Source organism: Rhincodon typus, chromosome 23 (assembly GCF_021869965.1).
Source record: "Rhincodon typus isolate 14 chromosome 23, sRhiTyp1.1, whole genome shotgun sequence".
Taxonomy (NCBI): Eukaryota; Metazoa; Chordata; class Chondrichthyes; order Orectolobiformes; family Rhincodontidae; genus Rhincodon; species Rhincodon typus.
In genome coordinates, this window is record NC_063354.1 from 11,500,388 (window position 1) to 11,517,348 (window position 16,961).

The 16,961-nt window shown below is 35.7% G+C and overlaps 1 protein-coding gene across 4 annotated transcripts in view; it reads right to left on the minus strand.

Moving 5' to 3' along the window:
• cyth1b (cytohesin 1b) overlaps positions 1 to 16,961 on the minus strand; it is a 216,147-nt gene that overhangs the window by 16,212 nt on the left and 182,974 nt on the right. For 3 of the 4 annotated variants that reach the window (XM_048610838.1, XM_048610837.1, XM_048610839.1), the window contains exons 6-10: positions 16,100 to 16,180; positions 13,353 to 13,465; positions 11,674 to 11,822; positions 10,459 to 10,571; positions 265 to 343 (exon numbers count right to left, since the gene is read on the minus strand). In XM_048610838.1, the coding sequence (XP_048466795.1) occupies positions 265 to 343; positions 10,459 to 10,571; positions 11,674 to 11,822; positions 13,353 to 13,465; positions 16,100 to 16,180 (535 nt within the window). The remainder of the gene's footprint in view (positions 1 to 264; positions 344 to 10,458; positions 10,572 to 11,673; positions 11,823 to 13,352; positions 13,466 to 16,099; positions 16,181 to 16,961) is intronic. The other variant, XM_048610836.1, reaches the window with a different exon arrangement.

Here is a 16,961-nt window from a genome sequence, read left to right on the forward strand (position 1 = left end):
TCTGCTCCTGTGATGCTGCTTGGCCTGCTGTGTTCATCCAGCCCTGCACCTTGTTGTCTCGGATTCTCCGGCATCTGCAGTTCCTACTATCTCTTTGAACCTTCATAACTGGATTCTCTTCAATAGCTAATCTGTGTATTGCTACATAACCAGATAAACAGAAAAATAGAAATTTGGTTTTATAACCCTCTCTTTTAAAAATGGTGTGCAATTCAAGAAAGAAGGTAACCAGACTAACCAAAACTAGAAATTCCCCTAACTCACCGTGGTGTATTCAAAGTAGTACAAGCAGTTGTCAGTTAGAATAAACCAACGTCGTTTCCATGTTTTCACTCTTCCACCTGAAGTTTGATGAATGTAGCATTTGGCAAAAAGAAAATAAAAAGAGAAAACTCAAAAGATTCACAACTTGTCATTAAGCTCGAGTCATAGCTTAGCTTTTTGATTGCTACACTGTTAGGAGACAGACACGATGAATTTGCCACTTCCCAAAGTTCTGCATGTAATTACGTCACTATTGCTGATTCAAAAGGAAGCATTATCTTTGCTTGGAACAAAGACTATAAGTTTATTATTAGCTTATGAAATTGTGATGAATATTGTGGAAGATCATAAGCTGAGAAAATGACAAAAAAAGGCAATGCTTGGAGACGAATAGCACAGAAAGAGATAGCATGATTTGTTTCTACATATGACGTCACCCACAAGATCACATTAAGTGTCAAAAACTGCTCGATAATATAGTTGCTAGAAAAAAGATAAATTTAATCCACATAACGAAAAGACAAAACATGAAAATATGAACTGCTTTGACTGAAATAAAGGAAATAAGTATGATTAGTGAAAAATGATGAAGGTGGAGTATGTCAAAATTAGATCCCCTTTTAAATGTTGACAAAGGTACATCTGTTGTGTCTGTTTAATATCTTGCATTGCACATAAAGTAAATTAGTTGAAAGACTGTTCTGGACCAAACATTAGAAAATAAATGTTTTACAGCTTACACTCCTTGTCACTGTCATTACCTGCATGCTTTCTATACATTTAATATAATGATGAAGGAATAGTTATTATTTAATACGATTTGACCTCATAAAAATAGATAGACACAAATGAAACTAAAGTTGGGGAGGGAGAAGGTGACCTTCTTATTTCCCAAACTCATGCTTACATGTCCAAGGCCTGTTGGGGATCAACAACAGTTTATTAGATACAATTTATTCCATTAGCTCTGAGCTGAGTTCTGAGTTGAATATATGGTGTGAAAAAATGAGGAGATCCACTGCAACAATCTGCTGTACCTACTGGAGCAGGATGGCGTGGAAAACTTGTTTGAAAAAGTAAGTTGTAGATAAATTTACATGTACTGAAAGACTGTAATTTTTAAAAATAATGTTGAAATATCTACTGAAATTGTAGAGATTCGAGGTCTTGATTTGTGTATGATCCAAATAAAGTAGTCTCAAATGGTTATTGAGATTTTTCTAGTTTGTTTCCTGCAAAACACATCACTAAGAATAGCTGGATCAATTGTATCCCAAAATAAATGAATTTCTTGCACATTACAGTATGTCACAGTATACAGTCTTCAATTCTATTCACACTGTTTCACATGCCAGATTAAAAGAAAGCCGGTAAGGTCAAATGAAATTTCCATGGAACAAATTTAAATGGTTTATGGTAGTGGCTATTTAAAAAAAATCAAGTTTTTTATTACAACAACTTGTTGCTTGAATTCAGGAAACTTATAAAACTAAATGCATTATACCAAGAACGAGACCAAAATCAAGACTGTATTACAATAACATTACCGTGCAAGTTGGGTCATGAGTTTGCATGAGCATTATAATTTTTTGAAATGGAACAAACTGTTTCTTCAAATAATTGAAAGGAACCAAGTGTCAGAATATCAGTCAGAACTATATTTGTGCAGTTCTATAAAGAGTATTGGTCTATTGTTAATATAAAAGTGAGTAAAGCAGTTAGAAGGAAAACTAATTCAGTCATCAGAGCCTGCCTCCTTGAATTGTTCAAAAAGTAACTTCTTCATTAAAAGCACAGAAGTTTTTATATTTGTACAATACCGAGTGCCCATCTAGAGAATGAGTTGAATTACAGATGAAATGCAGCAATCTCAGATTTTGTTCGTTTTCCACTAAAAGGCTGGATCATTATTTGGGTGTTAATGTTGAGAAATCAGAAAATTCCAGAAGTAGCAGGATTGCCTACTGTGGATAAATACATTTTTGGAAAGACCTTCAATGTTTTCTTTCCCCACTAAGTAGAATTGGAATTAATAAGAATAATGGACTTGGATTCTTTTTCTTATAAAGAAAAATGAGGAAGAACTTTTCTTTCATATTTCCCAAATACAGCAACACAATGTCAAAACATTTTATTCTGCTATATCTTCTGGCCAGTTTAAAAACTATATATGCTATTGTTTTAAAGTTTGCAGAAAAATAAGTGTGATATAGAGCTGAACTCATATTAGCATAGAAATGCACTGTGCACAAAATGGTGCAATGTGGATTTGTTCCGATTTTTTAATAAGGATTTTCAGTTGCAACTGGATCATCTATATGGAATAATGAGTGGAAATGAGAGAGGAAGGATGAGAAAACCTAAAGCTATTCTGATCACCTTTAAATTATTAATGAAGGACCTGAGAATAATTTATCCGACACTGTAAAGGTAGAGCTAAAAAATGTCTCTTACAAAATAGGTGTAGACCATTTCTAAACACCACAATTCTTGCCTTGCTCACACTAATAAATTTTGCAATGTTTCAGGCAATAGTGTGGTTTCTCGGGGATCAGTTAGCTCAGCTGGTTTGCAATGTAGTGTGATCCCAACAACATGGGTTCAATTCCCATATTGACTGAGGCTACCATGAAAGTTGCACCTTCTCAACCTCACCTGAGACATGGTGACCCTCAGGTTAAACCTATGGTCCAGCAGGACTAGGGTGACTTTACCTTTTACTGTGGATGTGTTACATTTTAATAAAGAGAGTAACCTATAGTTTCCCATTCCTTTGTAAATGTAGACCAATGTGTAGGGCACATGGTCCATTCTTTCTGGAATTGAAAGAATAGAACCGAGGCTGTACCCAGACAACCAGCAGTTATGCTTCCAGTCATTCTCCAGGAAGATTAACACAGATAACCTTTCCATCGGAACACATCAGGCAGAGTACAGTTAAAACTGAAGGTTTGACCAACTGTGTCTTGACATCACAGTAGTGCACATTATTGCTCCAATTTGCACTCCATAGTATCATGCTAATAAGGAAGTTTTTAAGATTGGAGTTACGTGAAGTAAATAATTTCTTTTAAGAGGAGACACGGATAATGCATACTTTGCAGGTTGCTAAAATACAGCGTAAATTAACAAAATTATATTTTGTTCTCTGTCCTGAAGCGTTTATGTCTAGTTTAACTCTGCCTTTATAATGTACTGAATAGAAGGAATATATAACACTGCCAGAAAGTAAATTAAACTGGAATGTTAAACATCTATCAATAAAAAATATTATTCTGGAAAGTTGATATAGCTACTCAGTGCTTTATATAAAAGAAAACTCAAATATTTTACACTAAATTAGTGATCCATAAAGTTGCTGGTGAAGTCTTAAACCAAAATGAGTTTCAACTATTTTACAAAACAGTGAATATGGAATCTGTGCATTTAATCATCAAGGTGTTTGTAAATGTAGATCTTGAAGACTGACAGGAAGAAAGACTTTCTTAATACTGTTTCTGACTAGAAATTTGTTTTCAAAATTAGACTTGAAATTCTTCACAAGATGAATTTCTAGTTTCCAACAAAGTGCTTTGGAGGCTCCCAAAAGAAAAGGAGGCAAACATTCCAAGGGTGAGGATTAAGTGAAAATACAGAAGTAGTTTTGATCCTTTGCTCATCTATTCAGTAACATTTCACTTAACCATGCCTTCAGGCTGAGATGAGTATGTGGTGTAAGGGAGCTCAAATTGTGAAATGATTTTTCAGAGAAGGTACAGAAAAATATTTCAAATTTAACCATGAACGAATGGCTTATAATTTGACTGACAAAAATGATGACTTATGTTGTCAACTGAATTTACATGAAAATTTAATCAAAATAAAATGTTGCATGTTTATAGTTGTAAGGAACTTTTTTTTAAAAGATCAAATTAATCTGATATTGACTTTTTTACATTTCAGTATAACTTAACTATCTTGCACTATTCATAGAATAGTGAAGGGGGTATTCTGCCCATGATGTCACTGCTGGGTATATGAATGATCAACACAATTAGTTCATTTTCCTTGAATCCTCTACACATTTCCCTCTCAATTTTATGTTCTTAGCACTTGGGTGATGTTGTCAAGAATCCATTCATTGCTAATAGGCATACTGAATCTTCTCATTAAACCCGTCTCAACCCTTGTGATGATGCTGTCCCACAATGGTGTTAAGTATGGATTTCCAGAATATTAAACCACTGACAAAAAAAGCAGAGAACTCAGAGATGATAATATTAACTTCCTGAATTAATTAAACAATTAAAAGTAAGAGATAATTATTAATAATTAAGACATAAAGCAGTTGGAGTTCTGGCAACTAAATCTGGATTCTAAAAAATATTTTAAATCACACATAACTAGTGACCACAAATGAAAAGCCTGTGGAAAAAATAATTGTCATACAAAACTCTTGGCTTGCTGGAAATAAATGGGAACCCAAATTAATTTCTGTGTAATATTCCTCGTTCTTTTAGGCATGAATACATATAATCTGACTCATATTACTGTATCAAAACAGTATGTTTAATTTCAAGTGTCAAGCATCAGTTTATCATACATGTAAAATGTCTTATTAATCTTCGCAGTAAAGGCACTGGATATTCCCATTTATGAAATAATTCTTTTAATCTGAAGAACAATTAGAATAAAAAAATCAGTATGGCAGTGCAAATGCAACTGACTTTTGTCAAACAAAGGCCACAGATTGATCACCAAATAAAGCAACATTGCAGTACAGTGGAAACACTTAAATACATAATGCCCATGTGGATATTTACTATGTTGTTTGATACACTTCTGTTTCAGTGCAAAATTACATTTGGTACACTGCTCAAAATGGGATAGATGATATATCTGCATTTCAACTGGTTAATTAATACTAATTAAAATTAAAAGCAAACATATAGCACAGATCATTTTTGAGATTCACCAATAAACAATTAGCAGAAAGACATCTTCTTTATTAAAAAGCATAATCATGTATGTGTTTAAGAGTGATCCACTGTACCGCTACCGTAAGCTCACATGTAGCGTATTGCTAACAAACACCCGCTAATGAAAGCAGCACGCCTCTACCACCAGCTGTAAGACAAAGACCAGCAGCACCCTGGGCACAATTAGCTACATGTCAGTATGGTACATACCTCCTGTGTGTATAAGGAAAGACAGCCAGTCATGTAACAACCAAATGGTGGTGGGGGGGGGGGGGGGGAAATTAAAAAGAAAACAAAATTAATTTTAGAAATTAACCCTTTGAGTACTAGAATTGCAGAAGTGACTTGATAAACTGACTTTGCTTTGAAATATGAGCATGAGAAACTGTTCCCTTTTTCTCCATACTGGGTTTTTACTGGCAAAACTCCTATTAAACACTCTAAATTTGTATCTTACCTTTTTAATGGGCTGGATTTTGGAGTCAGTAGTGAAGCAACAGCACACATTACTGACTTCAAAATCTGCTCACAAATAGTTAGTGATACTTTTCCAACATCAATTTGTTTCTGCTGCCAAGTCAAGTGGATCTCGTTGCATCCAGCAATGATGGCGTCATCAAACATCAAGGTAAACAGCAAATCACACTGAAGTATTTGCACAGACAGCAAACCAGGAACAGTATACAACTGAAGCCCCTCATTTTAATTGTTAGATTTTATAGATGGCAAAATAATTGATTGGGACACACGCATAGGATTAAGGTGAAAGATAAGAAACTATAGACAATCTTTAAATATCTTAAAACCTATGGAATTTACTATCATAACAGAAAAAGTAGACGTTCAACAAACGTAAGATTACTTTTTCAGGGCTGTGAGGCTGTTTATCACTAATTCTACACTCAGCATATGATTAAAAGTCATGTTGCAGTTCATTTAACAAACTTAAGCCTTTTCAAGTTTTTTTTTGAGAGACTAAGTGTGTAAAATAAGACGTTCTTGTCCGTTCAAGTGTTTATAATTTATTATAATCTGGAGAAGCTCAATAGAGCACCATCTGGAGAAGCACAGAACCACTGATACCAGTTTCTAGACATTGGTATTTAACTGTGATTGTGTGGACTCTAGATGTTACTAACAATTTTAAAAAGAGCGATGGCAGTGAACACTGACTGTTTATCACCATTAATTCCACAAAATCTAGACCTAATTCATTATAAACATTCTAAATCATGCATTGGCTGTTATTTTTTCTTTAATTCTGTGAGGATGATTTGACAATTTCAACCTTGCTATTTCACATGTGAAAACAAAAAATGCATTTCACATGGTATGAAACCAGTTGAATGTCACACATTTCATTTCAAGTGGACTTATAAATGCTCAAAACACCACCCTGATAAAAATTAATAGATTGTCTCCCTAGTTCTGGCAAGTTCAAGACTATCATGTCTTGGGTGTTTCACAGTTCAGAATGTTTCCTCTTGTGAAACAAGTGTTGGAACTCATCTGCAACAGTGGGCTGTACGTTATTTTTGGTTGTATTTTAATATTCTTTTCTTTGTTTTATTACAAACAGTGACATAAACCTATTCTGGTTAACCTGATAATGACGTTGGCCACTGATCATTACAGGACTTCTGATGGCCACTTTTGCTCAATGGTTCTAAAACGAATGGGATATCAGTTGATAAATAAACATATTTACTGAGAAAGACAAACTCAATTCAAATAGGTAAAATCTTTGCATTGATAATAAACGGGGCTTGAAGCTGTGACATCAGCAGATACACTTAAAGAACTCAATGTGTTACCAATAGATTGTTCATTTCTGAATTTTTCAAAACTTTTTAAAAGACTTTAGCTCTACAGCATAGTAAAGCAGCTGCAGTAACAAAAGAAAACCAGATAAAACTTTATTTTTTTGTTTTGACTATCTTTTCTGTCAATTTCAGTTATTTATAGAAAAATCTCAAATATAGTCAATTAGAGACTAAATGTTGTCAGATTAAGGAGTCACAACTGTATTCTGAGGCACTTTGCATCCTTTGTATTCTCTGTTTTGTCTAAGAAAAATTCTCTTGCCAGATGAGTGTACAAAGATGCCAGACTGGATCGCTCAAAGGGTTAAAGAAAATAAACAATTTTAAACATAAGGAGGCAAAGCAAAATTACTGAAATATATATAATAATCAAAATGAAAAAAAGAACTTTATTATATGTTTTGTATTTGATGATATTATTATTGCTGGGCTGAAATATTGTAACCCACTCAGCTTTTCAGATTATCGGCACAAAAATCTTCACTCTTCCCTTAGTCAAGGACAACTAAGTCATGCCTTCTGATGTCACATCACAGAGCATCAATATCTTGTAAATGTTCCATGAATGACTACATCTCAAGTACAATCATCAATCAACCTGTTACTGGTATTTCTAGCAATTATGCTAAATAATAAATCTAATTGGTACAATTGGTACCTTAGTCACTAAAGTTTATTACCGACATGATTGAAGCATATAAAATCCTGAGGGATCTTAACAGGTTGAAGGTGGAAAGGATATTTCCTCTAGCGGAACCCAGAACTAAGGGTTACTGTTTCAAAATGCAGAGTCATCTTTTTAACACAGAGATAAAGAGAAATCTTTTCTCAAAGATAGTTGACAGCCTTTGGAAATCTATTCCTTAAAATGCGGCTGAGGTGAACATTTATCGGGCCAGGTAATGTGAAGCAATCAAGTCAGCTAGGATCTTACTGCAAGGCAGAGCAGGTACAAAGTAAAGATTTGCCTACCGCTGCTCCTAATTCATATATTCATATGACAATTAGTAGTAAAATCAATAATTAAATGTTTTCCTCAATAGCATTTACTATTCCTTGACCAAGCATTCATGTTATCCTTCAAGTCTGTAAAATGACTGCTGTACAAGCTGTGCAATCTTCAATCCATCTCCCCACAGAACACACCCAACATTCATCTCAGTTATTCACAGTTAATTTCAGACTTGACAATGACGCAAAAACAACTTTACATTTTAGAAGCTGCAAAAATCTTTAAGGTTTATAGTGACATTGTTTATCCACTCCCAACATTACATTTAAGTAAAGGCAAATTACTCAGTAGGAAAAGAACACTAAATACTTACATCACTGAAATTTTAGCATTAATGTACACACAATATGAGTTATCAAAAGGGTTAAACATGCAACCTATTTCGAAGTGAGGAAACCATTTGTATGCATCTTGTGAAGGCTGCCACTGTGAAACATTGAATATATTTTCCTCTCTTGTAAGCTAGTGCCAACATTAAGCATTCCTAGGTCGATTAAGGTGAAACACAATTTGATGTGGCAAAAAGCTCCCTCTATTCTTTCTCAATATCAGTTGGATACTTCATACTATATCATAATGGATTTCTCTGCACCTCACACCTCGTTATTGATTCTTAGGATATAATTGCCAATTCTGTTAAAATCACTAAGTTTAATACTGTAGATTCAATCCACCAAGACATGTACTAATTTTGCTCAAATTTGTTTTTAGCCAGCAAGGAAAAGGTTTTCATCCCATCCCAGCTTGGCTTAGATTCAAAACTCACACGTGAGTGGCAGAATGCCACAATATATTTAAATACTTAGCATTTGAAATAAAGAGTAACTCATCTAAGTTTATTTAACTATTTAATTTCACCAACAGCAAAAAATTTTGTTCATCAGAACAGAAATTGAAAATATGCTTGCCGTCTAAACTATTGAAACTGAACAGATAAAAATTGTAGATTAGCTTTTAATTTTAGATCTGAGTAAACTCCCACATATGCAATTATCTATTAATACCATAACTTACTCTTGTAATATTAGTTTTATATTGAAATATACTGACATTTTGGTTTACATCTCTTTTATATTGTTCTATATTATTTAGAATTTAATAAATGTAGACTTGATTTTATTCTACTTAGAACCTATTCACCTAGACAAAGCTTCATAAATGCATCCATCCAATTATTTAATAAGAAAAATGAAAGGCTTGTTCAGTCTTTTGGAAAAGCATGAGAAATGGAATACTGTTTGACTTCATAGGTGCATTTCATGATTGAATGGTTAGTCGAAAGTAAGTGTAAAAGATTTTTTTTCTGGTGCATTATTTCTTCACAGCCAAGTAAATACTTAGATATGTTAAATGTTATCACGATTATAATGAAGGAAACATTGCAGCCAATTTGTGCTCTGCAGGAAATGTGAAAATGACCATATGGTCTATTTGTTTATTGAGATTTGTGGGGATATTAATATTGGCCAGAACACTGAGGATAATTCTCCTGCTCTCCAATGAATAATTCCTCAGAATCTTTTACTTACATTTGATATGGCAGACAATGTTTGGTTTAATGTTGAATGCAAATGTTGATATATCCAGTAATGTAGGGTTCTCTCAGTACTACATTGAGTATCAGCCAAAATTTTTGTGCACTGGCCTCTGGAGTGGAAATTGAACCTTCAATCTTCTAATTCAAAGTGTCAACTCAGCAATGGCTCACAAATGATTTAATATTTCTTAGACAATTAAAAATACTATGAATTAAGTTTCCTCCATTTATTTTTGACTTAAAATTTGTATTATCTATATAATGCATGTTGCCTTACATTAACACTAAAGCGTTACTGTATCTGTATGAAACACTGAGCCCAAGTTTGCAATAGTTCATACTTTATTGGTGGCACGGTGGCCCAAGCACCGAGGTTTGATTCCAGCCTCAGGTGACTGTCTGTGTGGCGTTTGCATGTTCTCCCTGTGTCTGTGTGGGTTTCCTCCGGGTGCTTTTGTTTCCTCCCATAGATGTGCCAGGCTGGTCGATTGGCCATGCCAAGTTGCCCCATTGTGTCCAGGGATGTGCAGGCTAAGCAGATTAGCCATAGTAAATGCAGGGTTATGGAGATAGGGTCGGAGAGGGGCTGGGACTGGGTGGGATCACCTTTGTGTAGGGGGGCGTCGGTGCAGACTCAACTGGCCAAACTGCTCTTTCTGCACTTTGGGATTCTATGTGATTTTAATACATCAATGTTCTAATGCTCAAGTACCCATATTGTTCCCTTTCACTGTAAATTTCTGCAAGCTAGTTTCATAAAGCATACCAACATACTTTCACACAACACAATTCAACAGATTTATGGTAATGAAATTATGATGTCAATGAGAAAGTTACTCTTCTAAAACCAGAATAAGTAACACACCTAACTTGAGGAGCCAGCCCTCTCGATCCGGGTTGAAAAATGTATGAGTCAAGTCATTGCCATCATCTTCTGGAATTTTGAAGGGTTCATTCTTAATACTTTCATACAGATTCTGTTAATAAAATAGCAAAATGACTCGTATACATTATTAACTAACAAGGTTAAGTTTTATTAACAAACATTTATGAGCACCATTGTAAGTATTTAAATCTCCAGCTACTCTAAGTGAAAGTACTTGTCCAGGTTGAAACAGTTTCCAGCAAATGTACTTGTTAATGGTGACGACTTGCACACTTGGACGTCTTTTTTACATCAAGGTCTGACCTGATGACAGGTCAGTCTCCTTAACCCAGGCATTTCATTGGTTCCAAAACCAATTTTGAACAAAAAAAAGCAATTTCAATGGCAGAAAATAAACAAAAATTGTTCTTAATCTCATGAATGAATGATGTGAACAGAGGCAATAACAAAAAGGTAAATTAAGGATTTTTAAATCCTAAGGGTATAATTTGTTAAAACAACATAATTGAAATGAAAAGAATGATGAGAAAATAGAGAAAAGTATAGAGCAAAAACACTTAAGTACAGGTGAAATATTTTTATACTAAATTGGCTGTTGCCGATTTATTTCTGAAATTTTTGGTTGTTACAATAAATTTATTCTCTTTATAGTTGCACTGTTTTCTTCTCTATATTCCTCCACATCCATAGAACCCCTACAGTGTGGAAATAGGCCCTTCAGCCCGACAAGTCTGCACCGACCCTCAGAGCATCCCACCCAGACCCATTCTCCAAACCCACCTAATCTACACATCCCTGAAGACCATGGGCAATTTAACATGGCCAATCCACCTAGCCTGCACATCTTTTTACTGTGGGAGGAAACCAGAGCACCCGGAGGCAACTCACACAGACACGGGGAGAATGTGCAAACTCCACACAGACAGTTGCCCAAGGGGGAATCAAACCTAGGCCTTTTGCGCTGTGAGGCAGCAGTGCTGACCACTGAGCCACCGTGCTGCCCTCTACTTCAGCTAGGATTTTCTGAACTGCCAACAGTGTAAGGATTTGGAAGGTATACCAATGAATCCATGCTAATTTCACCTTTAAAAATACATATTTTTATAATATGCTACACCACCAGCAACACCTCCATCCATCCACCCCATCACCCACCTCCAAATACAAAATTAGGAATCAATTGCAATACTAACTCTTAGGAGTTCTTCGGGTAAGTCACCACCGTCATTTATTCCTCTATTCATTAGAATGAACCTCTCCACACTAGGTTTATCCTTAACATTTGGATTGTGTAGACTGGTATTCAACATAATAATAGCAAAAGATAACACATAGCACGTATCTGCAAAAGAAAACTGTACTTCAATTCTGAACAGTACAAAGGTTTAAAACATTTCGGGAATAAACATGAGTTAATAAGTATTATCTCTACGCATGAGCTCATATGAAGAATGATATAAGATAAATTCTGAAATGTGTTGAAACATGAAAAAACAGATACATAGATATTGTAAACTGAAAATACACCAGTGCACAAATTTACAGAAAGCTTATGTTTCAGGGTAGATGATACTGTACTCAGGTAATAATGTATATTTTCCTGATGACCCCTCCTGGTACCTTGTGATATTTGTCACCTCTACCACTATGTGGTACTGGGCAAGAGTTGCTTCTGGTATTTTGCTGGCACCATGTCACCTTTATATTGGTACTATCTAGTGAATATTGATAAAGGATTTACCACTTTAGGGTATCTATAAAGTTAGCGATTTATTTTGGGAGCAAATTACTGCAGATGCTGGAATTTGTACTGAAAATAACAAATGCTGGAGATCACAGCGGGTAGCCAGCATCCATGGAGTGAGAGCAAACCAACTAGATGACTCTTCATCAGAGCTGAAGTGATGTGTGGATGGGCAGCATTTAAGAGATAGCTTGGGGGGCAGTGGGTATAGGATGCAGTCTAGACCCACTACCCCACTCCCAGCCCCCAAACTATAGCATAAATGCTGTCCCCTCCACACTTCACTTCAGCTCTGACGAAGAGGCACATAGACTTGAAATGTTAGCTTGCTCTCTGTCCATGGATTTTTTTTTAATATTCACTCACAGGATGTGGGCTTCCCTGGCTAAACCAGCATTTACTATGCATTCCTAATTGCACAGAGGGCAGCTAAGAGTCAACCACTTTGCTATGCATCTGGAGTCACATGTAGGCCACAGCAGGTAAGGATGACAGCGTTCATTCTCTAAAGTGCATTAGTGAACCAGATGGGTTTTTCCGACAATCAACAATGGTTTCACGGTCATCATTAGAGCCTTAGTTCCAGATTCTTAATTGAATTTAAATTCCACCATCTGTCATGGCAGGATTTGAACCCAGGTCCCCAGAATATTGGCTGAGTTTCTGGATTAATAGTCCAATGATAATACCACTAAGACATATCCTCCCTCTTCGATAACAAGAAGGTTTATTGCATAAAAGCAATAAGGTCAAATATATTTAGTCAGGCATAATTACTCCGAGGACCTTAGGGAGCAGGTATAGATACATCTACTTCCTTCAAAAGCTGAAGAGGAACTCCTTGTCTCCGCCCAGAGACTGTGTGTGTTATGGATGAAGCCGATGTAACGTGAACATTAACCCCTTGAGAACCATTTTCTTACAGAAGTAGAAAAAATGGAAATATCTGTTAATATTGCACTTAATAATCTCAACGCTTAATAATTGCTCAAACTTACAATTTGGTACATCAACAGAAAAAAATAGAAACAAGCCAAAAAGGACTTGCCTATGAAAATAATATTATAAACAAATTACAAATTATTATTGAACTAACTGGCAGTAATACACATATATTATCAAACATACCAGTAGACTGAAAGACTCCAGGATTACACTGACAGTATCGCTGTGCAAAAGCTTCCATCATCCGATCAATTTTCTGCGCCTCTCCGGGTAACCGGAAGCTCCACAAGAACTGCCTAAAATTTTTGTATGTTTAAACAAAAATAATTTTAGTTGAATTCTCATACATAGATTCTAACTTTAATTTATATTGTCATTCATGTGACTAAGTTGAAAATCATCACATCTACCTGAATAAATGTGTTTTCATTTCAGACAGAAAAGTTCTCCACATTAACACCAACATTTCTTTATGAACAGTGTACTTGATATTTTAGAGCACAAAAAAAGTATGACTGAGATGGGAGGAAATAATCTCTACTCCCATTTCTCCATGGGTTACAACTTTAATTAAGTTGTTCTAGCCTGTTCCAAAAATGGCTAATTATAGATTTCCCCTGTACTAGACTTTGAATAAAATACCCCATTAACCAGGCTTCATTAACAAACACAAAATGATTTGTTTATTATAAAACAAAACTTAATTAACGAAGGTACAAAATTGGTTAACAAACACAATTTTATAGGTGAAAATATAAATGTTTACCTGTCTAAATAATATGTACAAACACATACACAGCAGTCAATGAAATACATTTTTGGCCAAGTAAATAGTTCTTGAAAGCAGAAGGGATGAAGTTTGAGATATTCAGATAGTTACTGGTCTGACATTCTGCTGCATGAAGACAGATGTCTCTGATCAAATCCAGTTGGCACCGGGAAGTTTTGCAGACACAGTCATTCAGCGGACATCTGACAAGCTCTTTAAGGGGCTTTTCGTGCATGAATAACTGGTTTAGGATTTTAGGTACCACACTGGACCCACAACAGGAGAGATAATTTGGGATGTCTCTACCCTTCAACAGGAAAGTCACCAACTACTCCAACCAATATCCTTAGAATTTTTTTTTAATCTCAGAATCCCGACAGTGTTAAAAACAGGCTCTTTGGCCTAACAAGTCCACATCGACCCTCACAGCATCCCACACAGACCCATTCCCCCTATAGCCTACCTAATCCACACATCCCTGAACACCGTGGGCAATTTAGCATGGCCAATCCACCTAGCCTGCACATCTCTGAACTGCGGAAGGAAACCAGAGCACCCGGAGGAAACCCACGCAGGCATGGGGATAACATGCAAACTCCACATAGACAGTTGCCCGAGGGTGGAATCGAACTCGGGTCCCTGGCATTGTGAGGCAACAGTGCTAACCACTGAGCCACTGCGCCGAAGTAGATAATGCAATCTTACAGTCACAAGCTCAGGCAGGCATCTCCAATTATCAAAAGACATTTGATTAACGAGAAACGTTAACAAATTGATCCACTATCTTTTCATTAAGTTCACTATTATTCCTTCAAACACACATCCATGAAAAGTATTAAGCATGAATACTTCATCTACCAATCCTTCAACTCATGTCCATGAAAATTATTAGAAACATAGGAACAGGAGTAGGCTATTCAGCCCATTGGACCTGCTACACTATTCAACATACCCATTGCTGAACGAACACTTCAATGCCTTTTACACACCTCATCCCCGTAGCTCTGCATGTTACTGGTAATCAGAAATCATCAATCTCTATCTTAAACATACCCAATGTCTGAGCGTCCACTGCCCTCTGTGGGGCAGAATTCACAACCCTCTGAGTAAAATAATTTCTCAGCTCAAACCTAAGTGGAATTCCCTCTTACTTGAAGCATTGACTAAAATATAATTGAGATAGTTATATGCAGTGTCACCTCAAGACAGTAGAAAACTTAATCATTCAAACTATTTTTAAACAATAAATAATTCTATGAATACATATTATTCTAACAATTTTGTCATTTATATTTGTTGAATTAAAATGAGCATTCGACCAGTGATGCAATGAGTTATGTTTTAAAAATATCTATTCAACCAACTTTCTCTAGTCCTTTACACTCCACTGTTAACTCCTGGGCATAATCCAGTGCCAGTCATCCTCTGATAACTTGCTCAGTTATCCTTTCTCAGACTGTAGTCCCTACATTGGTGTTTCAGTTTGTTACACTTTCAGAGAGATGGTATGCTTTACACCAAAGCTTAATTCATTTGAAATGCTTCACAAACGTGTTTAAAACAAGAATTGCTGGATAACAATCAGAAGGAGGAATCCCAATCAATGTTCTTCATCATAAATGAAAGGTAGCATAATCTGCTAAAACCAATGAAGTTAACATATCATATTGAATGAAACAGCACTATATTGGTCTCTCTGACTCACTTGCACAATGGTTGGTGCACTGCCTTAATTAGTGAAGCACCTAGAAGTGTTAGGCACACAAGTAGAGAATTTAAACTACTTATTCTAAACTAAAGGCAAATAGAAGATTTTATGAGTTTGGAAAATCATAAGAACGTGTTTATGTATTTCAAACTGTATTCATTTACCATAATACTACACTTTTGGATGCATTTTATGTCCAAATAAAATTATGAAGGATAACATTTTATATTTGAAAGATCGTTGGAAAACTAAAACTAATGTGAAACTATTCAGCAACATGTCTACACACATTGTGCAAATCTGGTCTTATCCCTCTCATCCATTTTGTGTGATTCTGAAAAGTGAATTCTAATATACTTCTGTGGAGGCAGGAGAAGGCAGCTACTCATATGCTTGGCTACTCAGAAGAAAATATTTATTTCTTTGCATACAGTCATTAGTAATTATGCTTACCGCAATGCCTGCACCAGGTTTAAGTCTGTGAATTCATGAAGCTCCACAAATGCATGAAGAACCCTGATGTTAAATTCATCCCTGCATGAGGATAGAATGCAACATTTTGTGAGAAAACGAGACCTGGCATTTGTTCCATTTATTTCATAATCAATTAGTCACTTAGAATAATCTAGCTCAAAAGGATGCCATATGGTCCAAAACACTGAGCTGGCTCATTGAAAGAGTTATTCAATTAGTTTCAATCCCTTTTCCCCAAGCTTTGCAAATTTTCACTCATCAAGAAAAGGGTCACAGCTCCAGGCTAAGATTTTTTTAAAAGCCACTTGGATTAAAATACAATTATACAAAATCACCACATATTTTATGTTGTGATCTTCAATGTAGAATACACTGCCACATTTCAACATTTGGTCAATATTACAGCTTTATTACAGTCCATAGGCATGATTTTAATGAACAAAACCCTTTGCCAGGAACAACAGCATTCCATTAAAAGGAATGTAGCCAATTCAATTCAAATAAGTTTCAGCTGAATTTGGTGAAGCTTGGGAACCTCAAAACCAAGGTCACATCCTTGGTGCAACCTTAACATGAGGATCACAACCAGGGTGGAAAGCATGGTATGAAATGGGTCCACTGCTTGTCCATTAATGACTTTGAAGTAGCAATCATTTTAGGATCTTATTTGCAAAAAACTGGTGAAATATGGAGCAGCTTGTGCTTTTGAGAGAGGAGACGATCAGCCAGTTGCTACAATTATAGTTGGAGCCTAGGGTAGTCTCATATGGAGAAGCAAGCGTCCAGAAATTCCTGTGGGCCAAGGCATAGCACTCCTCTTCCTCCTAAACAGTAAAACTAA